Source organism: Lytechinus pictus, chromosome 2 (genome assembly GCF_037042905.1).
Source record: "Lytechinus pictus isolate F3 Inbred chromosome 2, Lp3.0, whole genome shotgun sequence".
Classification (NCBI taxonomy): Eukaryota; Metazoa; Echinodermata; class Echinoidea; order Temnopleuroida; family Toxopneustidae; genus Lytechinus; species Lytechinus pictus.
The window spans coordinates 45,077,743-45,101,718 of record NC_087246.1 but is presented as its reverse complement, the minus strand read 5'-3'; the positions used below and the strand labels follow the sequence as shown (position 1 = coordinate 45,101,718).

The 23,976-nt window shown below is 34.9% G+C and overlaps 1 protein-coding gene across 1 annotated transcript; it reads left to right on the top strand.

The window, feature by feature from the left end:
* The first annotated feature begins 1,105 nt into the window (after positions 1–1,105).
* LOC129254183 (vacuolar protein sorting-associated protein 4B-like) lies at positions 1,106–23,654 on the top strand. The gene is made up of 11 exons (XM_054892642.2): positions 1,106–1,259; positions 6,795–6,906; positions 7,339–7,480; positions 8,658–8,737; positions 9,766–9,920; positions 10,660–10,775; positions 12,338–12,486; positions 13,640–13,721; positions 16,162–16,381; positions 17,212–17,352; positions 18,437–23,654. Exons 1-11 carry the CDS (start codon positions 1,242–1,244, stop codon positions 18,536–18,538), a joined length of 1,317 nt encoding a protein of 438 aa, XP_054748617.2. The 5' UTR covers positions 1,106–1,241; the 3' UTR covers positions 18,539–23,654.
* Positions 23,655–23,976: the final 322 nt, after the last annotated feature.

Genomic DNA, 23,976 nt, shown 5'->3' with positions numbered 1-23,976 from the left:
AAATTGATATCTTCTCCATATCCCGACGCCAGCGCAGCGGAGATCATTTTCCGTATTATATAAGGGCCGGTGGAAATAATGAAGGGTGGAATATCTCTGTGGAAAATGAAATCCACAAATGCAAAATACTGGCTAAGCACACGCTTCTGCATTTTGATAAAGGCCACATTTTTTTTGTAAATGAACTCGATCCGAAACTCCGAACAATAACTGTGATTTTAGTTTTTACTTTTAGCCTCCATCCTGGCCGGGCCCCGACTTTTATACAAAGAGTTACGATTGATCCACTCAATCGTAACTCTATGGAAATCCATCAGTGTCGATTTTTTTTACAGGACATGTCCTTTGTAAACAATGAGATCACACCAAATTGTCAAGAAATCAATGAATTTATGGATATACATGCATTCATATCTAGATTTTTAAAATAAACATGCATTTTATATGTTGACTTTGCTGGCTTCAATTGCGATTGATTGGATCAATTGCAACTCTTTGAAAGATGGGGCCCTGAAGTAACAGCGAAAAACTAGACCAAGAATACCGAAGGGCCTCAGTATAGTGCTTTCCCTACATCCCACCTGAACCTATTTATCTCTTATATAATTTATCGACGTCCTGTATAAAATGGGAAGGGAGTCTTCAGGTCCCTTTGAGATTTTTGTTTTTCATTTAAAAAAATTCAATATTGAAATAAAGGTGGGATGCCCCCCTTTCAACTAAATGTGCCTGAATTATTTTCATTTTGAGATGACGTTTCCTACTAGTTAGCATAATTTGCGTAATGAGCTAAAAAAATGAGGGGGCCAGATCGAGCGGATAGGCCCTATAATATATATATGGGAGCAAAAGTTCTAAAAAGATGTGAAGTGACGTGAGTGAGCAAAAATGTTGATCCTTAACATTTTATTATGAAAATCTAATTTTAGGATAGATTTAGACATAATAAAAAAAAGGATTTCACTCTTTCCTCTCCTTTTTCTTTTTTGCTTCTTTCTGTCTTTTTTTTTTTCTTGTTCGTGAACTTTTTGGGGGCCATCCGCGTTGGGCATGACTCCCAGCCCCACTGCACTACATCGAATTATTTTCTAGTTATCTAGGCAGCATCCAAGATAGATTGACGAGCTGACGATAATCTGTGCGAGATCTCAATTTTATGGAAATTTCTTGTGAACTGTCTACAGAATCAAGTCATTGTTATAATTTGCTCGTGAAGTACCGTACACCTCAGCAAAATCAGGATGTCTGGTGCGATGGGTGTAAGTATGATTTATCAATTTTGAAATGCTTCGTTTGGGGATTTTTTGTTAGGGAAAACCAAACCGGTAGCGCTCACATTGACTCATCTAATACACGCAGGAGTTCCATTCTCATTACTGGCGCATGCAATTCTTGTGAACACATATATAGAATGGGATTATCACGATTCCGTGACACAGTAATTGGAATTGCACTTTAGCTTATTCACCGGGTATATTAACACAGTCTCTGTATGAGGTGGTACATGTATATGATGGGGGAGGCTAAAGCTAACGCACTTTGTTTACAAACGATGAAAACTATATCATGGTAATTGTAATATCTGAATGGATTGTCATGTATGATGGTGGGCCCCAAGTCTGCGCACCTAACAATTTGAGTTAAGATTTAACCTGAATTCCTTTTTATTTCACAAAATCTTTTGGTTAATAGTGTTCCTTATATTATCAAGAGTAAGTGTACCAAATTTCTCATTAAAAAATGAAAGAAAATATAAGATTTTCTTGAAAAAACCTTTGGGCAGTCATTTTCAGATTGAAAAAAAAATGGTACCCCATGTCTGCGCACTCATTCACTTTGCACACGATTCGGGGATTTTGATGACAAAAGCTGCATTTTGAGGCCGTCACATGAAATGCCCAGAATTCATTATTTTTCCACCATTTTGAGTCGGATTTTTTTATGAATACCTGTCTATGTAATAATGTATTGCATGTGTAAAGTTCGTGCTCGTTGCGTATCTTCTTTTACTAGAATCGCGCAGATACGCGGGTGCGCAGACTTGGGAGACCGCGCAGACTTGGGGGAACTGACCATACTATGTTGGCTAAATCAGTGAAATGCCACTTAATTAGTAGGCTAGTGGTAGGTCGACAGCACACAGAGCAAAATATTTTGCCCTTTTTTACCGCATTCACACAGCCAAAAATGGTCATGGTTTTGACTTTGAGGGGAAAATCTAAGTTCAACGCATTTTTGACATATGATCCCGTTATCCAAATTTAATGATTTTGGTATCAAATTAAAGAGAATAAAATGCTCCAAATAAGCTACTTAGTTTACATATGTGGCATTAAAAAAGGAAGTTCAAAGACAAAGTCTCATATCTGTAGTCTGTACCATATTTTTGTAAACTAGCGGGTTTTTGTAGTAGTATTGATAATGGCAAATCCAATGGAAATACTCTTTTTTCACCTTTCTTTTAGGATCAAATGTCAGAATTGATTTCATTTTCAAAATACCCTTCCCCACTTCTCCAGAAAGCCCAATGCAAAACTGCACACAAAATATCTGCACTCTATGTGGTCTCATGTTTTAGCTGTGTGTGTGTTGTGACAAATTATAATACAGAGCCTATTGGGAGCATTTGGCTGAATTTCATTCGAAATTCATTTGAGTATTATTCAAAAAACGATTCATGGATTACTATGAAATTCGGTAGATTTCTATTTTGCATTATTTCATCAAGATCTGAAAAAATCAGACAGTTTTATGAAGTGGTTGATGAGATAGAAAAAAAAACTAGTGGATCGTATACTAAATACTAGCATGACTAGCTTTTCATGAATTCAATCAAACTAAACTTAAAGTATAAAAGTCAAAGTCATCCAAAGTCAAACACAAAAAATATTCTCATAAAATTAATCAAACTTAAGACAAGTTTCACCATAAATACACAAATAGGGTCTACCTAAGATTACAAATTATAAATATGTAAAAATTTTACCAAAATCCTTTTTTCTTTTTTATGATCAATTTCCAATACAATCGGACCCCTCTTCGCAGTCAATTTTCACTTACTATATCTGCAACCATGATGTATCCTAGTATAAAAAGCCATGAAGCCGAGGAGGGGATAAACTCTAAACCAATCATGAGAAACTTAGTTTGAAGTTTTAAGAAATTGGTGTAAATCAATGGTATACCTTGTCATGCATAGCACTGATAGCAGCGCATTGCACTTTTAGAAAAAAATATCACACAGTCCCAGTCATTGTATTTTGTGTGTGTTAGAATTTATCTGCTTTTGTTGCAGAATAAAATCACATGTACATTATTCCCTGTAAATTGGAATATCTCTGTCAATACTTGACACAATGTGTTAACTGATTTAAGCACGAGGGTCTATAGATATTAGTGCTGCAATTCAGGCGACATGTTCGGGTTCGGTTCAGTTTGGCAGGGTTCAGCAATTTTTTTCCAAACTGTGGTTCAGTTCAGGGTTCGACAATGTATGACTAAATACAGTTCTGTAAATTTTAAATATTTCAAATACATGATCGCCAATCCTGAGCCAACAGAACAAAGTTCTATCATTAGTTGTGAAATAAAGTTAAGTGTTGATCTTTCAGGACCAATTCTTATTCTGCTGTTTTGATTAGTCATTTTGAAAATGCGATCTGAAATTCACATGATAGTTTGCAATCTTGGAACAAAACTACAGATTTCTTTGTTTCAAAAAATTTCTGGTGCGTTCTTGGCCACCCCATTTGTTATATTTGAGCTAAGTTGCCACATGCTTTGAAAAGAAGGTACATGTTGTACATTGTTTAAGGCAAACTTTGCCATTTTGGAGAGGATTTGTTTAGTTTAAATCAGGGACTTTCCTGTGGTGAGTGATAGTGCCTGTGTTTAACTTGTGTTTGGTGTGTGTTGTAGTGATTGAATCTTCTGGATTGAGAAAGTAAGTTTGACTGTCGAATCTCGGCACATATCAAATTTAGGGAGCGTTCATGCCAAGATTCAACCAGACATGCCAACCGTTCCCTTTTTAGTGTATTTGTTCCTCTTTTTTGCTATGAATACACCAACACTTTTTTATTTGATTTGTTACTTTTTTAAAATTTCCAATCATGGAGTATGTATTATACTCAGCGTGTGACACTTTCGCCGTTCCGACGGTCCCAGACCGGTAAAAATCATTGTCGGGCCAGTAACTTGTTGCATGAACTTGTTGCATGAAGTTTTCAAGTAGAGTCATTTCACATGTTTTTTTACCGATCTCACCACAACAGGCTGGCAATTGTTACATTGAGACATATTTTTGAAAATACTCTTTTTTTTTTGTCCAAAAATACTTTTTTTCCTTCTAAAAATACCTCTTTTTTTTAAGTAGAAGTTTGGCAGGTCTGTTCAAAATTCATTCACAGACAAAAGCCAGAAGTAGCAGGCAGTACATTCAACCACCATAACACAAGCTAAACACAGGCTTACAGGCGTACATGTACATGTACATGTACATGTAGGCATTATCACTCGTTAGAGACATTTTTCCATTAAAAAGTGCAGAATCTGCACCATATTTCCAAAGCACACAGAGGCTAATTAGCTCATATAAGGATCACCAAAAATGTGATTAGAAATTAAGAAATTTGTAGTATAACTTAAGTTCTGAGTTTCATAACTTTCTTGAAAATTAAGGATTGGTATCTTTGGCTCTAAAAATAATAGAAAAAGAAAAGTGAAAGTCAACTGCATCTAATTTTTGTGTAGGCTCCTATTTTTAGACCAAAGTCATTTGAGATGTGTTCTTGATACTGAGATGAAAATGGTCAGTTTTGGTATACTTTTATGAAGTCTACAATATACTGTTTTGTTTAATGCTTCAAATATTTTACTCTTAAAATATTCATTGGCTTAAATTGTATTCATCTCATACGGTACATGTTCATGGGTATCATTTGTGTTTATTTGTTGAAAAGGAAATACATCTTAAAACTGGTTTAAGTCTATTGAGGGTATCCAATACATTTGCTAGGTACATAATTAATGTGTAACTTTGTATGCACATTAAAGAACAACATGCGTTTATGTGGCTAAACCTATGTCTTACATATGCATCTCTTTTCTTTTTCTTTTTTCCTTTTTAATAATGAAAACGAAAGGACACTCCCTGGTGGTTTTGAACCAGTAAATCCACCAAAAACTATTCCATTTCATTACTAGATTATATACATAGTAAATGTGTGACATACAGTGGTGCTAAAAAGTTAGTGCACCTCACCAGAAAATGAACATGTTAAAGGGATGGTCCGGGCTGAATGTATTTATAGCTTAATAAATAGAGTAGAACTCACTGAGCAAAATGCCGAAAATTTCATCAAAATCGGATGACAAATAACAAAGTTATTGAATTTTAAAGTTTAGCAATATTTTGTGAAAACAGTCGTCATGAATATTCATTAGGTGGGCTGATGATGTCACATCCCCACTTGTTCTTTTGTATTTTATTATATGAAATTAGGTTTATTCGAATTTTTTCCTCCAAGAACTAGAAAAATTGGATTGACAACTGAATTAGTGCATTAGATATTTATGGCTGCAACTTATTTCATTATAAGGGAGACATATTATTCACAGAAGTATGAAATAATGAAAAAATTATGATTTTATGTAATAGCATAAGAAAACAGAAAGTGGAGATGTGACATCATCAGCCCACCTAATGAATATTCATGACGACTGTTTTCACAAAATATTGCTGAACTTTAAACTTCAATAACTTTATTATTTGTTATCCGATTTTGATGAAATTTTCGGCATTTTGCTCAGTGAATTCTACTCTATGTATTAAGATATAAATATTTTCAGCCCGGACCATCCCTTTACATGTAAATGTTCAAGTTCTGCAATGTTATAGATATTTAATTGTGAAATCAGGCGATAAAATATTACATTTAAGTTTGTAGTTGTGGGCTCGCCAAACATTGTAGTGCTGTTGTCTACATTCAACACTACACATGAAGGCACCAACTTTCTAGCACCACTGTACATATAAAGTGTTTATGATGATGTGTAGAATATCAATTAAAAATGTTTTTTTATTGGATTTAGGTTTACAAATTTAACATAGAAATCTATTTTGATGAGTGCCAATTGCCCAATTGAATTGAAATAGCTGCATATTTACAGAACTCCTTTTCAAGCATGGAATATATGTAGGCTGAAAATTTCAGGATATGATCTTTGTCTGTACAGCTACATGTATACCAGTAGTAAGTAATACTCAACAAAGGGCAGTTCTTACATGTATTGTAAATGAAAATAAAACTCTATCTCTACTATATGCCAAATTTTTTAACGGCTGAAAACAGTGACAAATTTGAAAGTTGAAATTTTACATCTGAATGACAAAATTTTTGTGATATTTGAATGTACATGTAAGATGATACTTCAGCATAATTCACATGACTTGACCTTCACAAAGCTTTAGATGGGATTTAATAGGCATTTAAATACTGTGATATTCTTACATAGGACTGTACATTACTTAGTTGAGAGCATCTCTCTTATGACCAAAAATGCTATTCAAATTTGTAAAGCAAAATTATTTCCTGTGTGTGTAGTATTTATTCAATGAAATTAAAATAGTGTCCTTGAGATGTGAATCTTCGATGTATTTCTTATTCCTGCTGAAAAAGTACAAAAGTATGGGCGTACATGTACAGTACATGTATGTGTCATTGAACAGGGCAGGAATGTTCAATAATTATTTCTAAATTCATTTGGTTGTCTCTTCCCTTATTGTCTTGCAGAAAGCCATCGATATTGTGAAAAAGGCAACAGATGAAGATAAAGCAGGAAATTATGCAGAAGCACTCAAGCTCTATGAGCATGGAGTCGAGTACTTCCTTCACTCTATCAAATGTAAGGGCATATTATCTCAGGTTTAATAACATGAAAAAGGCGAGATATATTTTTGTGACTGGATAGAAAATTATTAATATCCTATATTGTATGCTGTTTGGTGTACTGTCAAATTGTCTTTATCTGCATAGATTTCTTAATCCCATGCATTAATACTTTTGTTTTGGTACATATATGTTCCTCTAGTCTGTTACTGTACAATGAATTATTATATCTTTTTACTCTAAAGTTCTGCCCGTCTCACACATCATCTGTGCAGATTAATGCATGCCCCTTCAAGTATTTAATGCATTACAGAGGATACTTTGAAGCTCAGATGAACCACAGATACATATATGTCTTTGCTGTTCTTTTTTGATAATATCATTTATTCATTTGTTTAAAAATAAAATTCTTAATATTTTATGCTTTATTTTATTTCACACTGTTTAGATGAAGCAAATGGTGAAAGAGCTAAGGAGAGCATAAGATCTAAATGCGTAGATTATTTAGAGAGAGCAGAACAATTAAAGGACTATCTCAACAAGAAAGATAAGAAAAAAGTCAAAGAGGGGTCGTCAGGCGGATCAAAAGGGTAAGAATGGACCAATTATAAATAAAGAAAAATTCACAACTAAATTTAAAGGGGATTTCAAGTTAAATTGTCTTGTGTTAAAGGTCAAGTCCACCCCAGGAAAATGTTGATTTAAAGAAAATCAAAATACATGTAGCATAACGCTGAAAATTCTATCAAAATCAGATGTAAAATAAGAAAGTTATGACATTTTAAAGTTTCACTTATTGTTAAAAACTAGTGATATGCACAACTCAGTGACATGCAAATGAGACAGATGATGATGTCCCTCACTCACTATTTCTTTTGTTTTTTATTGTTTGAATTATACAATATTTCATTTTTACAGATTTGACAGCAAGGACCAAGTTGACTGAACCATATAGTATTAAACAATGCTAATTTCACATATTCAAGGAGGAATTAATCGTTGTTTCACTTGACAATAGGGAGAAAATGATAATATTTCATATAATAAAATACAAAAGAAATAGTGAGTGGATGACGTCATCAGTCTCCTCATTTGCATACCGACCAGGATGTGCATATAACTGTTATGTGAAATTAATCAAAACTTTAAAATGTCATAACTTTCTTATTTTTACATCCGATTTTGATGAAATTTTCAGTGTTATGCTTGTTGGATTTTTCTCTTTTTATTCAAATCAACTTTTTGTTGGGGTGAACTGGTCCTTTAAGGGAGAAAAAAACATACAGCTAAAATGTTTTGGTTTAACAGAAATTGGGTCAGAAAGAACATTATGCCTAAAAAAATGTGACGATTCAGTTTATGATAATTGTGTATTGCCATTTTTTGTTGTTGAATATTGTAACAAATGTTCGGGAAAACTATCCAGTTCACCATTTAAACGAAGGAAATAATTTAATCAAGATACTCTTATGTTATTTGACATGAGTATTTAGCATTGATATATTTTGGAGATAAGAAATCTCCTAAATTTTCATGAATCAATAAGGTGAATCCATGAAATCCAGGTATTCTAAATTGTAGTGAAGTATTGAGTATTGGTACATTTGAGTAAGAAAAGGAAGTTTTTATGCTATAAAACTAGAGGCAATAGATGTAGTTAAGGTATTAACTGGGAATAATACATCTCTCAGTCGATGATATCGAAGTATACGGTATAAAAAAATGCATTCCTAATACATGGTGTAATTTTTTCTCTCAAATCCATAGGAAAAGCAATGGCAAGGAGAGTGATAGTGAAGAGGAGAGTGAGAATGCAGAACTCAAAAAGATGGAAAAACAGCTGGAAGGTGGGTTCTTATGGAGTGGAAGAAGCTATCGTAGATCTGGGGGTCGTTTCACAAAACTTGTCAGCACTGACAATTTGTCTTCCTCTGACAGTTACCCTAATAACAGTCAGAAGCAACTGCTTTTCTGCAAATCAAAAGTCAAGAATTTGCTGAAATTGTTAGCTCTGAGAATCAAGTCAGTGCTGACAACTTTCATAAAATGCCCCACCCTCGAGTCCCGTAACACAAAGTTTGATTGATTGTACATTGTAGTCAATGCAATCTATTGTAGAAAAATGATCTATGATCATTGCTAAGCTTTGTGTTACGGGCTCCTTGAGAGCTATGTTTGTCCATTCTATTTCTACTTTTACTTCTACTGCTGCTTTCCTACTACACTACAACAACAACAACTACTCCTACTACTCCTACTACTCCTACTGCTACTACTGCTACTACTACTACTACTACTACTACTACTACTACTACTACGACTACTACTACTACTACTACTGCTGCTACAACTACTACTACGACTACTACGACTGCTACTACTACTACTTCTACTACTACCACTGTGACTTCTACGACTACTATTACTACTACTATGACTACTACTTCTACTACTACTACTACTACGACGACGATAACTACTACTACTACGACTACTACTACTACTACGACTACTACTACGACTACTTCTACTACTACTACTGCTAAAACTACTACTACTACGACTACTACTACTTCTTCTACTACGACTACTACTACTACTACTGCTGCTAAAACTACTACTATGACTACTACTACTACTGCTAAAACTACTACTATTACTACTTCTTCTACTTCTACTACGACTACTACTACTACTGCTACTACGACTTCTACTTCTACTACGACTACTATTAATACTACTACTACTACTACTATAAACCCACTAGCACCACTACCACTCCTAGTAAAAAAAAATCAACAGCCCATGTACAGTAGTAGAAATAGTGTTTATAAAACCATTTGTATTTCTTTTATAATTTCCTCTAATTTGTCAGGTGCCATTGTGGAAAATCCTAATGTAAAGTGGTCTGATGTAGCTGGCCTTGAGGTCGCCAAAGAAGCCTTGAAAGAAGCCGTCATCATGCCTACCAAGTTTCCTCATCTCTTCACAGGCAACCGAACACCGTGGAGAGGAATCCTTCTATTTGGGGTAAGGTTGTCAACAGTCATTTTATTTAGCAAATATAAATCAAAATCAAAATACAATATAACAACATGACTTTACTTGAACTTAATATATATTAAAGAGTTAGCAGGTGTATCCAGTCAAGCTGTTTGGGTATGGAAAAAAAAAGATGAAAAAGGAAAAGTATTAGAAAGAAGATTAATACATTTCATAAATATGTACATTTGAATTACATAATTGCTATTTCCTTTGTTTGACACCACTATTGCCACTGATGGATAATCATAGAAATTCAGATCTATGATAAAAAACATATGATAAAAAGAATAATATAATAAAAAATAATATAATTTAAACATTTTGTTCAACTTGACTTTACTCAATACTGATTTCATGTACCTTGTAAAATATTCTTAATATTGTATTGGATGCATATTTTCTTAATATTGTATCAGACGCCTTTTTCATATGTTCGATTCAGGCTATTCTTATGCAATAAAAGTTATATTTAGAGTGTATTCAGACTTGTTAATACTCATTTTACAAATGTTACTTATCTCATAAAATAGGATAATTGTTCTAATCATTCTAATGATTTCTATTTGCTAACATTTGTTGGAAATACGATTTGAATATGTTATCCTGTGGTGGAGTCAGTTAAGAATGATGACAAAATCCTACTTAAATGTATAGAATTCCAGTGAGATAATTTGATTCTATAATACATTTTAACGCCAGACTAAATTGTAATTCATCTTTCTAGCCCCCTGGTACCGGAAAGTCTTTCCTCGCTAAGGCCGTTGCTACGGAAGCCAACTCCACATTCTTGTCCGTCTCATCGTCAGATCTTATGTCAAAATGGCTCGGTGAAAGTGAAAAGTAAGTCACAATGTTGCTTTCTTTCCCATTATAAGAAATGTCTGACATTTTATTTTCATTTTGCAAAAATGGAAAAGAAAGAATGGTGCACATCCCTGTTACCTTCTACTTTTAATTTGAAAAATATGACCACCCGGTGGGTGTTTCATGAAAGTTGTCAGCACTGACAATTTCGGTGAAATCCTAGGTTTTGATTGGCTGAGAGGCACTGGCCTCTGACTGTTGCTATGGTAACTGTCGGAGAAAGACAACTTGTCAGTGCTGACAACTTTCATGAAACTGCCCCCCGTTGTACTACAAATGTGGAGTGGTAGATGGCTGAGTATTTGGAAAACAATCATCTTGAAGATGAGAGGTCGAATGAAGTATTGAAGCAACACCGATATGAGGTGGGGTGGTGGGATCAGAATGCATTGATTCCAGATAATCTATCAATTATGTCTACAATAATCTTTTCCCACTTTGTTTGTTGCATTCCATGCCTGAATCAGGAATGTGTAGTTTCATAGTTATTTAATGTTATCAAATGAGCCATGTTAATGATGGATGCTGTGAGAAGGGTTGCTGGAACCCAAGAGTAGAATAACTGTTTATAAAGCGAAAAATACCAAACACTGCTAGAAAAGAATGAAATTATTCATTCACAATCATCTAATATGTATAAAAAGTATGTGGAAAATGCTAAACAAAGCTAGAAACGAATCAAAATTTTCAGTCATAATCATTGAATAGGTAAAATCCATAGTTCTGCTCTCCAAGTGTTTACAAGTTATAAAGAGAATGTTAGAGAGAAAGAAAGAGGTTTAGTAGTTTGTTTTTTATGCCCCCACCTAGACGAAGTCCGGAGGGGGCATTAAACGTTGCCCCTGACTGTCCGTCCGTCCCCCCACTTGGTTTCCGTGCAATAACTAGAAAAATATTTAATGGATTAAAAAAAAATTTTGGTGTGTAGGTAGATGACACCAAAATACAGGCTAAGTTTGAATTTGGAGTCTGCAGGTCAAAGGTCACAGCTCATTAAATATGCAAATTGGTTTCCGCGCAATAACTCAAAAAATATTTAATGGATTAAAAAAAAATTGGGAGTGTAGGTAGATGACACCAAAATACAAGCTAAGTTTGAATTCAGAGTCCGCAGGTCAAAGGTCACAGCTCATTAAATATGCGAGTTGGTTTCCGCATGATAACTTATGAAATATTCAACAGATTAAAACAAATTTGGGTGTGTAGGTAGATGACACCAAAATACAGGCTAAGTTCGAATTTGGAGTCAAAGGTCACAGCTCATTATATATGCGAGTTGGTTCAAAGGTGTAAATTTTTTCATTATGCATATGGGTTTCTGCATGTTCAATCATATTGAATGAATTTCTGATCGCGTTAAGCGGGGGCATCTGTGTCCTTCGGACAGGTCAAATTTCTGGTTAATTATTGTACCGGTACTGAAGGACATGAACGGATGTTGCTGGGGAGATTCTCACAAACACTAGGAACAGTGAAATTGGGCTTTTTCCTTTTGCATTAATCTGAGAGTCTACTTTACACATTTTATCCCCAACTAGAATGGTCAAGTCAATGTTTGCTGTAGCTCGGCAAAAGAAGCCAGCTATCATATTCATAGACGAAGTCGACTCCCTCTGCGGATCAAGAAGTGACACTGAAAGTGAGTCAGCACGGCGAGTCAAGACAGAGTTCCTGGTACAGATGCAAGGTATGGTAGTATTGATGTTTTGTTCGGTTGCTAGCGTGGAAAAAATGCAATCAATATCAGCATTATCATCATTATTATGGACAACTTCGTCACCATCATTCATCAATTTCACAATTATTATTATCAGCATTGCGAACATCGTAATTATCATCATCATCAGTGTTATCGTCATCATTTTCTTAAAATCTAAAACATTGATTCATTCATTCAATCATGTATCAATTTATTCATTCATTCATTCATTTGTTCTTCCATTTATCTGTTCATTTATTCATTCATCCATTTATTCTTTATTCATTCTTTCAGTTATTTATTCATTCAATTTTTATACTGACTATTCCTCAAATCCCATAAACCTATACTCTGGGTTTAGTACATGTACATGCTCATATAGGGTTCCTACAGTCATGGAAAATACTGCAAAAATTTGTGGTCATGGAAAGTCAGGGAATTTGGAAAATTAGTGAAAAGTCATAGAAAAGTCATGGAATTTCATTTACCTCTTGGCTCTGGCAGCTTTCCAGTTTGTCGTGTCTCGCAACTCTCATACTCTGTAATCATACTCTGCTATTTCCAGTTTTGTGACATCCCAAATGCTACGTAACTCCCGGGAGGTCACGCGAAGTCATGGAAAGCAGCAATTTAGTCATGGAAAAGTCATGGAATTCTGTTTTCAAATATCTGTGGGAACCCTGCCATATCATCTCACCATCTATTTCGATCCACTTGTCTATTCTGTGTCCACTGGTTTATTCTTAATCTAGGGACCCGGTTTCATAACAATCACTATTATGGTAACTGTGCCAACCAATGGTAACTTCAATTGAATCCTTCATTTGATTAACTGTTGAGCATTTTTACCATGGTACTTACCATTCGATGGTGAATTTATTTGCAACAACCCTAGGGCCCGTTTCATAAAGGACTTGCAACTGTTGTAACATTGCCATAATGGCAACTGCCATGGTAACAGGGCTCAGCAGCCAATCAGAATCAAGGTTACCATGGTAGTTGCCATAATGGCAAAGTTACAACAGTTGCAAGTCCTTTATGAAACGGGCCCCTGATCTTTCTACCTCTTGTGATCACTCACAATGCTGAATAAACCATTTGTGAATGTATTATTATTGTACCCTTTGCTTCTTGTTTACAGGTGTTGGGGTAGACAATAGCCAGATCTTGGTCTTAGGAGCAACCAACATCCCCTGGGCACTAGATGCTGCTATTAGGAGAAGGTATGTTCAATAACCCTAACTAGGCCGGGCTTGATTCAACCCCCCCTGAGATCTCGGCCGCCGATAGCGCGAGCACCGCAAAAATTTGCACGCTGGTAGTGTGCGATGTAATCTACAAGGCTGTATGGTGAAATTTTCCAAAATAATGAGATTTTATTTTATATTAATTAATTATGCTAATTTATGAATAAATCATACTTTTTGCTCTAATTCACTAAATAAAGCTCCTAGATTGCTAATTTTTGGTAAAAATATTCTTTGTAGCATTCTTAACAATGGCAATAGAAAAAAATTTCGGTTTGGAAATCAATTTCTTATGTATTCTATTGTTTTATGAATTTCTTATGTATTTCTTTGTTTTTCAACCTTTTGTTTTTCTTTGTTTTTTTCACCAGATTTATTGCACAACCTTTTTGAAGCATAATTATGCTAAAATCAATTGCTTTCAGCTGTTTAAAGTAAAAATAATCATATCTTTATGAATAAGATGAGAGAACTCAATTTGCATTGACTTTGTACACAAAATCATGTTTTGGAACAATTTTTGGTCTGACATGCACTTACAAAATGTTGCGTAATTTCGGAAACGCGTACCCGGGCGTCTTAAATTTGGTCTCAAAAGATGCGCGAGACTTAAAACTATAAACTCTGTGAGTGGCGCGGTCAAAAAATTTCGCGCGGCGGAATGATCGCACAAAATGTTGAGGGGGGGGGTTGATTCAAACCCCCCCCCCCCCCGGCCATTTTAGGGTAATATACAAATAGTAGAGATGTTGTGGCTCAGTGGATAAGTCTCTGGACTTTGAACCACAAGGTCCCAGGTTTAAATCCCAACACAGCTCTTGTGTCCTTTGGCAAGACGTTTAGCTACATTTGCCACTCTCCACCCAGGTGTAGTTAATGGGTACCCAGTAGGAAGGAATTCCTTGAATGCTTGAGCAACCGAACAGGGTAGCCGTGCTAAAGCCGGGACATGCAGCGCTTCGAAACTGTTGTATTAAGTGCTATATAAATGTTGCATATTATTATTATCATTATCATTATTAAATAGCAAATAAGTCGAGTACGAGATTTCGCCTGAGGTGAAAGAAAGATGCTCTATTTTTAACTCAGCTGTGCTTCGTTGAATAGATTGTCAGTCTATCGTTGTGATTGCAAAATCATTGCATGAATAAGAATGTTCGCTCTTTGTGTTGTACAATGCCTCAGAAGTTATACAAAGAATGATCGATTCTTCCAATGTTGATCTGCGAAAATGAGAAAAAGAATTTTCAAAGCAAAGAGCATTATCACTGAGCGACGTGCATATCAAGTAGTGATTCAAGCATGCTTCATAGATGCAGTAGCAGTCCACATCTAGTCATGTAGGCCCTGTTCATATTGCATCTTTATGTATTACCAAATGCAATGAATTGAATCATATCGTAGAACGCCTACTTAGCTTGTTGTACGCGAGCAAATGGGAGACTGAATGTCAAACATTCGTACCGTTGCACACAAGACGTACCATCAAAATGTACCGTTGCACGGCTTTAGGAGGTGACGTCACAATACGATGCAATTAATTGCGCTCAGTGAAAAATGAAGGTGACAATACGCGTATAGCCTGCTGGCTAAATGCGCAATGCTGCCCGAGGTCATGTGCGCTCGTGGGATTTTGCTTTTCGCTTTCAATATTTTTGCTCCCTTTTCATAGATTACTGCAGGGAAAAACTCTTTGTTTTTTTCACATTTTCACTAAACTCCGAGGCGTTGTACAACACAATTAGCGAATATTCTTATTCTTGCAATGGTGCGAGATTTCGCATTCGGTGAAAGAAAGAGACACTCTATTCAACTCGGCCAACGCCCCATTGAACAAAGCATCTTTCTTTCACCTCATGTGAAATCTTGCACCATCGCACTCATGCCTATTCGCTCTTTGTATATTGTCACATCAGCTAACCATGCATGGTATGAACGTTGCTTGTTCAGCCTCCTATTTGACTTTAATACAACAAGCTAAGAAGCCGTTTTCAATGCAATAACATAATGACAGTGAATAGATAAGAGTGCTATTATGCAAAGTTTTGCATGAGGGTGACCATTACATGAAAGGATATTGTTCCCACCCCTACAAATTTAAATTCTTTATGTAGAAATTAAGGTTTGAAATGTGAAAGAAGTTTGGACTGCCTAAATTGATGATTGTATGTATCGTTGGTACAGGTATACGGTGACTTATTTGCTTATGAATGGTTTGGCCTAAGAAATAAATTGCCTTGTAATGGTAGTCATAGAAAATTACATGAAATTATAGTTTTATGAACAGACTTATCATTGTCACTCCAATATATCAAATATAAAGTTTGTGCCTATATTTAGGCTCAGAAATAAAGAAGGCTTTGTGCTTGTTATTTTATGCTTATATATTTCATGATGACATCTTCATAATTCATAGATTTGAAAAGAGAATATACATACCCCTCCCGGAAGTCCAGGCAAGAATCACAATGTTCAAACTGCACATGGGCGAGACGAAGACGACCGTTACGGACCAGGAGTTCCGAACGCTTGCTCAGAGGTCGGATGGATACTCCGGTGCAGACATCAGTATTGTTATACGCGATGCTCTTATGATGCCAGTTAGGAAAGTGCAGAGTGCCACGCATTTCAGAACGGTGAGTTTGATCATTTTGTTCCAGCTTTCAGTTGACTTTTTCTTCAATTTTAAATTCAGAGTCTGGTTATTTTTCAAGGATGTTGTCTTTGAACTATGGGCTGGATAGCATTATCATGATATCATAATTTTTGGACAAAGCATCTTTTTGTTCTTGTTTCTTGAAAAAATTGTCATCATTATCATTGTATTTCTCTGGACGAGTCATAATTTTGCTATTTTATCATCAATACACTGGTTTAAACTTCTAGATCTCTGTCAACCACACTTCCTTCTTGCATTTCTTTAGATAGATAGATAAATGGTATTTATTGTGATAAAAATTCAATTAGCAGCCAAAGGCTGAATTACATGAATTTGTACATAGTAAAATTTCAGTAAACAAACAAGCAAAACAGTAAAAAATAAAAAAATAAAGTATACTATTGTATAATATTGTTTGTAATAATGTATACAGAGGGAAAAGTATTGGCAAAAGGAGGAATGGGGAAACGTTAGGAGTAGACTAAAGGTATATACCTTTCACATAATGAATATTTTAACATAAATATACTCTCTTCATTCTACATATGTTCATCCCTGTAAATCCATTCCCAATTTGCAAATCCAGAAAATAGTCTGGCTTCAGTTCTATTTAATCTCTTGCCCCCCTCTCCATATTTGGAACAAACTCTCGCCAGCTCCCAAAACATTTCCTCACTTGAACTCTTCAAAACGCTTCTGACAACACACCTACACGTATATTATTATAAATCCCTTTATGCCGCAAACAACACATGATATCATTTGGAAAAGGCGCTATCATATAAGTCCAATTATTATTATTATTAGATTTCGGGGCCTTCACCGAGTGATCCTTCTGTGATTTCACATGATCTGCTGGAGCCGTGTTCTCCTGGATCCCCTGGAGCCAAGGAGATGTCATGGATGGAAATCGATGGAAAGAAACTCTTAGAACCACCTGTTACATATGTAAGTCATATCCCCTGTTCATATGCATGAGTAGCATTAGACAGCTGGCAGCCGTGTGTTTCAAGTTTTTTAACATTTTTTTTTTAATTTCTCCTCATACACAGACGGCTCGTGATCGTGCAGCCGCCATTAGAGGGTTAACAATGCAAAATCCCCCCCGACGGGCCTCATCGATTTTTGCCTTTATTTCATACAAATATATAAAAAGAACTGGACCAAAATAAAGATTATTATTCTGTTTTGGCCTGAAATGCACCAAAACGGGAGAACTTAAAAGGACAAAAAACAGTGACTTACGTTGGCTGTCGGGCAACTCCACTTCCCCGGTTTATCCGAACTTAATACATAAACATATGGCCATTGAGTCCCTGTACAGATCGAGTTAGAACTTTGGTCTCTGTAATTGGTGAGTGGAGCCAACGGAGTTCAGCGGAACAACCAATGTAACAGAGACCGAAGCTTTTGGTCTAGAGTAGCATGTGCTGCCTTGAGTGACTTTCAATGGGTTTCAAATTTCTGAATATACCTACAAATGAGAACCACTGCACACCTGACGACTAGTCTGCAATCTGATTTTGGATCATATCGCATTTTGCTTATTTTCTTAAAATGTGAATGAAAAGTAGCTTTTTATTTGAGATTCAAGTTGACTGTAAGAATAACAATTTGGCGGGATTTCGAGACCTTATTTAGGGGTAAAGACCAAATTTGTTTAAAACCAAAGCCAATTGTATGATTGCGACGACGCCATTACAACTAGATATTCAATTATTTTTATTCTAATAATGATGGTAGCATTGTCACAGATATGAACATAAGTATTCATACAAATGATCAGAACTTTAGACAGTAAGTTTTTCCATTCTCAATATTTTTGTTTAGTGAAACATCTGGTTGCAGACCAATCATAAGGTGTGCAGTGGCCCTTAGCTGCAGTTCATTCTTGCCAAGTCATATAGATGTCTTGTCTACAGGTTTCACAACTCATGATTTTGTCTTATTTCATATCCCGTTAGGAGGGTTGACAATCATTCCTTCATCTCCTCTATCTACAAATATGTTTCTTTTTTGTTTTTGTTTACAGAAAGACCTACTCAAAGCTCTTGAGAATACCAAGCCGTCAGTCAACGAGGCGGACTTGAAAAAACAGGAGCAGTTCACTGCAGACTTTGGCCAAGAGGGATAGTAGATGCTCATGGTATCTTCAATTCTTCAATGTATCCAAGTGGATAGTGATGGACGATATATAGCATTTATCATTGATGTTCCTCCAATATCGCTTGGTGAAAATTTCTTTTCACCGTCCACAGTCACAGAAGCAGAATGGATGATACAGTGTTACATCAGTTACAGTGTCTGCTGTTAAAGATAAGAGATTTTACTGAGAAGACAAATTTCATTTTAGACAAATTTTAACTTACTTTGATAAAAGAGTTACAACAATAACAAAACATTGCTTGTTATGACTTTCATATTATGCAATGTGCATTTCCACTACCTTGGATGTCTGTCGCACTATGCAAATGTGTGGGTAGGGGGAAGGCGGGGTAAGTTGTGACACTTTTTGCATTTTGCATCTTAGAATTGATATGACTAATAATATTGAAGTATTAAGTACCTTGCCTTTAAGTTTGATTCTTGGGAAATATTTTTCACCTATATATAACTTTCTACCCCCACACTGAAAGTCTTTGTGACCTTTGAAAAAACGATGTCAAATGGCTCAACTTGCCCTCACTGTGGGGTAAGTTGTGCCACCTTCTGGGGTAAGTTGAGCCACAAAAACTATGTACAAAATGTATGCGGGAAGAACCGGCATGTCAATTTTTTATTTAAAGTCTTTTCACTTGCTAATTCTCTATAAATACTAACATCCTCTAAAAGTAAAAGAACTGTCATGTGAATTTGCTCCGTTCTGCCTGCATATCATTGGCTTTTTAAGATTTTTTTTTTATCATACATTACCATAAGAATTACCATGGCTCAACCTGCCCCATGTTGGCTGGCACAAATTACCCCAGTCCGAACTTAATGCGATATTTTCACGTCCACACATTTCTTATGCATCCATCATGTAAAAGACTATGACAAGAATGAGAATCCATACCTGGACTAACATTATTGTTCTTATTTCTTTATTATATTTTAAGATGCGTGTGGGTAAAAAGCACTGATCTATTTCACACCCTTTTTTACTTTTTTGGCTGAAATTTGTATTTTTACCTCTAAAAAAGTACTTTTTGTTTCAAAGTTGAAAACAATGTGGTGGGGTCAAGGGTTATGTAATGGGTCATCAATGCATGACACCACCACAATGTCTTACTCATTCATTCTTAGCCTGGGGGTGGTGGCTCAACTTGCCCCGATGCTCAACTTACCCCGCCTTCCCCTATATACATTAGAGGACTTGCCATAGTGTCTGGTCATTTTCTCAGCTTTTCTTCCAACTAACCTAGTTTTAGAAGATAAGTAAGAGGAAATAGAACTCTCATCCGGTGAAAAGCCTGATGGAAATTATTAGGTAGCATTATGAAAAAGGATAATGTGTTTGAATTTAATAAAGATTTTTTTTCACGTGTTCATTCAATGTGTTATATCATGTGAGGCTGGTTGCATAAAGAGTTGCATTTTCTTTCATTTGCATAAGTCTAAGACCACGTGAAAATTTGTGTGTATAGAACACGTATATAATTGTAACATACTGTTGTGATTTCATTGAAACAGGCCTATGTATTATTTGTGTTTGATTCCGTGCTTTATTTGAATGGTTAAATAAAGGTAAATTACTTTAAAGAAATTGTCCAATAGCTTGACTAATCCTTTTTTTTTTTTAATATGTTGAAGTAAAAATACTTTTGAAAACAAAAGGATTAGTCAAGCTATTTGATAATACCTTTGAACTAATTCCTCTTTAACCATTCATATCAATCACAGAATCAACACCAACAAATTGTAATAGGCCAGTTTTTCATGGAACTGTTATAGTTATTATGATAAAATATTACATGTACTTTACTATACACAATAACAACACTCAGGTGGTCTTAAACTTTTGCAAATGATGGTAAAAACAACTCAGAAAAATCAAACGCAAGTCCTGAATCTGCACTTCCGGGCCCTGTCTTACAAAGAGTCACAATTGATCCAATCAATCAAAACTATGGAAAGCCAGCAACGTCAATATCTAAAATACATGTTTCTTCAAAATATTTTCTGCTTCATACATTAACCGTTTAACAATTGAGTATGCTTCTCTTTGTTTTCAAAGGATATTGTGCAAATTTCCTAAATAAAAAATTATGACACTGATGGATTTCCATAGAGTTACGATTAATTGGATCAATCGTGACTCTTTGTAAGATGGGACCCTATTGGTTAAAAGTCAAATCGGGTTTAACTTTTGAAGTTGTGTTTGATTGCACTTCTCTCTGCAACAGGCCCCTTCTTATTTGCATAACGTGGTGGATACATCTTCCTACACTTTTGAACAATGTGTTTGCAAGGCAGATGGTGAATTGGAAGTTGCAAGAAACATGTTTGCTGTAGATTACGAAAAATCAGTTGCAAATTTGAGATTAATATATTAATTTCAACTAAAGTTATAAATTTATATAAGTAATCAGTCAAATATTTGTGATCAATAGATTTATTTTAACCACAGTGAATAGATTTGTACCATTAATCCATTGCACGAATCGTGATTGATTTGGGTCCTTATTTTCAACCTGTTATTGATTGATTGTAAGTTTCCTCCAACAACCCCTTCTGGGATACTGTATCTGAATTGAGCATCCAAAATAATAGCTTCGGCTGGCTGTGACTAAAAGTGATTTATTTTAGCCAATAATCTATGTGAGGAATTAAAGCCTAATTATGTGTCCTAAAATTTGCTTCAAGCTAATTTTGATTATGAATGAATAGAAGTAAAACCTTGGGATGCTATAGGATGGTTACATCTGATATAATATTGAATAATTTGTATGATATTACATGACGTTGTATATCCCTACATATTTGTATATGTATATAATATATCATATTGTAGATAGCCATTTATGCATCTGATAAGAATTGTCTTATATTGTTATTTACTGTCGTTGTGAATTGGTATGTTATAGTGATTGCCTTCTGTATGACTACAAGAGATATTTTTACTTACTTTGAAATGCATTAATGCGATTATTCTTGATGCTGTGTTTTTTTCAAGTCTTCTATTATCCTCCCACATCCCTGAAGACCATGTTATCAAAGTTGTAAGCACTGACAACTAACTTGTCGAACAACAAATGTTGATGAAACGCCACAATCTTGAGTAAGGGTTCTTTTTTTAATTGATTAATTAATTTAGTTTTGGTAAATCATCCTATTCCTATCGGATACTAGATTGTATGAAAGTGTTTGCCCTGAAACAGTTGCAATGTGGACGATTTAAGATGAAATTTGATAAATGTTTAAATTTTACATGAAAATTTATTGTTGATTGGTTGCTCGTTGCATGCATGCAAAATTCTTGTGTCAATTATGATTAATTTAGCATTTACATAATTGAGAAAGTGTCCAATAACGAGTGCATGCTTTTGTCAAAGGGGGCTAAAATCCATGTTTGGTTTTAAGGTACAGCATTAATGAAGCTTCTGTTTATGATTTAAGTAATAGAGAGCTCATTGATTCAAAACCATAAGCTTATTAATGTTGCTGTAGCCATAGCAACACTCATGAAATTAGCACTCATTTCTGGATTTATTCATCCCAAAAAATATCAAAAGGAAGACTAGTACATTGGATGAAAAGTTGCATTAGCTATTCTCTCTTTCTCTGTCTGTCGTGTAGTACATTATTGTAAGCGTTTATCAACTAGTTTGGACTTATTGTATTGTCAATTAAAACTTTCTTTTCATCTAGTTGACTAATTTATCAATCAAATCCGATTGAATCAGCAAACATTAAAACAGTTAACTATTTATCATCATTGGACTGTTGAAACTTTAATATCCCATTATCAAAAATTTTTGAGGGCAGCTTGGAAAAAAAAGCAATACGTTCGAAATATGACAATGGGTGCAACCTCATATTGTCTGAAAACAAGTTTCCTAATTCCTATAGAGAAGTCTTTAGGCAATAGAAGGTCTGTACTCATGTCACAGTCGTAAAATATACCCTTTTCTGAGCAGTCCTCAAATTTTCAGATTTTGAGAAACGAGGTTTTAACAGCAGAGGAATGATATTCAGATCCTGATATAACTGACCCTTGTAATGAATATAACAAAGGCATCATATTTTGCTTGTTCTCATTAACTTTTCCTAAATCGTTCATATTTTTGTACAAGTGCATTATTTATGTTTTTAGAGAAATATCTTGCTCGAGATATATTAGGGGAAATGGGGGGGGGGTAGGGGCTCTGATGATTTTGAAACTGGAGAGGTATTTCTTGTACAATTAATTCTTTCGCCCGTATTTTGAAGTCGGGTTTAACTTGGACCAATGTCTAACTCTTTGCTAAAATTATGGGAAGCCAAAAAGTTCCAAAATTCTGTTATTGTATATTTCTTATGTTTACTATTTTGTTTCCTTTTGCTTTCATAATGAAGAAAAATACTTCAGTTATCATTCCCAGACAATTATAGACAATTGGTGTGTCATATGAGTTAATATATTGAACGTGTACTGTTAGGGATTTGTGCTCATATTGGCTCTCCATAGTTAAACCACAACTTTAAACCAGGGTTTAATTTAAACCCGAGTTCAGAATACGGGCCTGTGTCAAGACTGTATGTTGTATACCATGTAAAAATTGTATATTATTATTAGCAGTCTTGTATACAGTTATGCAGTATTTCATAGTAAAGATTTCACTTGAAAAGGGAGAGATTTGATTTGTTCCCTTTTTAAACAATGTCCAGCATTGAACTCAAGTTCATTATTTTCCCATCTTTTCTGTACTAACTTTGAGATTGATATTTTATCTGTAATAGATAGTTCCAAAGAAAAACTCACCCAAAACTTTCAATTTATTTAAGTTTAAAGCCTCTCCCAAGCAAAGATAGTTTCTGGAGGCCAGAAACTAAATATTTATGAAGTAAACTACTGTGTTTCACTAAGTTCTGATCTTATTTCCAATATTGAGTACTGATTCAAATATTTATTCAAAATAGCGAATAAATACATTATTGTAGATTTATTTTCATGAAGATTAGAAATGGGCATGAAATAATTTTTTTCCTTGTAGTTATGAATGTTTTATGTACAAAATTGTCTTTTACTCCTAGTAATACATAATAAATGAGACTACTTATCAATAAAAGTCATTGATCTTGGATAGTCTTATTTAGTTTTGTGGTATGGCTATGCAAGATTCATTTTCCAATTATGTGTGAAACTAGGTTGCCATTTTAAAGTATAAAGTGGGGGTATGCATCCCCTTCAGTAATATTTCTAGTTGATTACTGTTATCAATATTATTATTATTATTGTCTCACCTGCTGAGACTATAGGCACCGCTTTTCCGACGGCGGCGACGTCAACACCAAATCTTAAACGAAGGTTAAGATTTTGAAATGACAGCATAACTTAGAAAGTCTATGGACCTAGTACATGAAACTTTGCCATAAGTTTAAATCAAGTAT

What these genes read in the sequence shown, in the direction of transcription:
- LOC129254183 (XM_054892642.2), top strand. An exon ending in TCGTCAGGCGGATCAAAAGG is followed by an intron (nt 7,481 to 8,657) that starts GTAAGAATGGAC and finishes TCAAATCCATAG; the next exon opens with GAAAAGCAATGGCAAGGAGA. An exon ending in GAGGAATCCTTCTATTTGGG is followed by an intron (nt 9,921 to 10,659) that starts GTAAGGTTGTCA and finishes TCATCTTTCTAG; the next exon opens with CCCCCTGGTACCGGAAAGTC.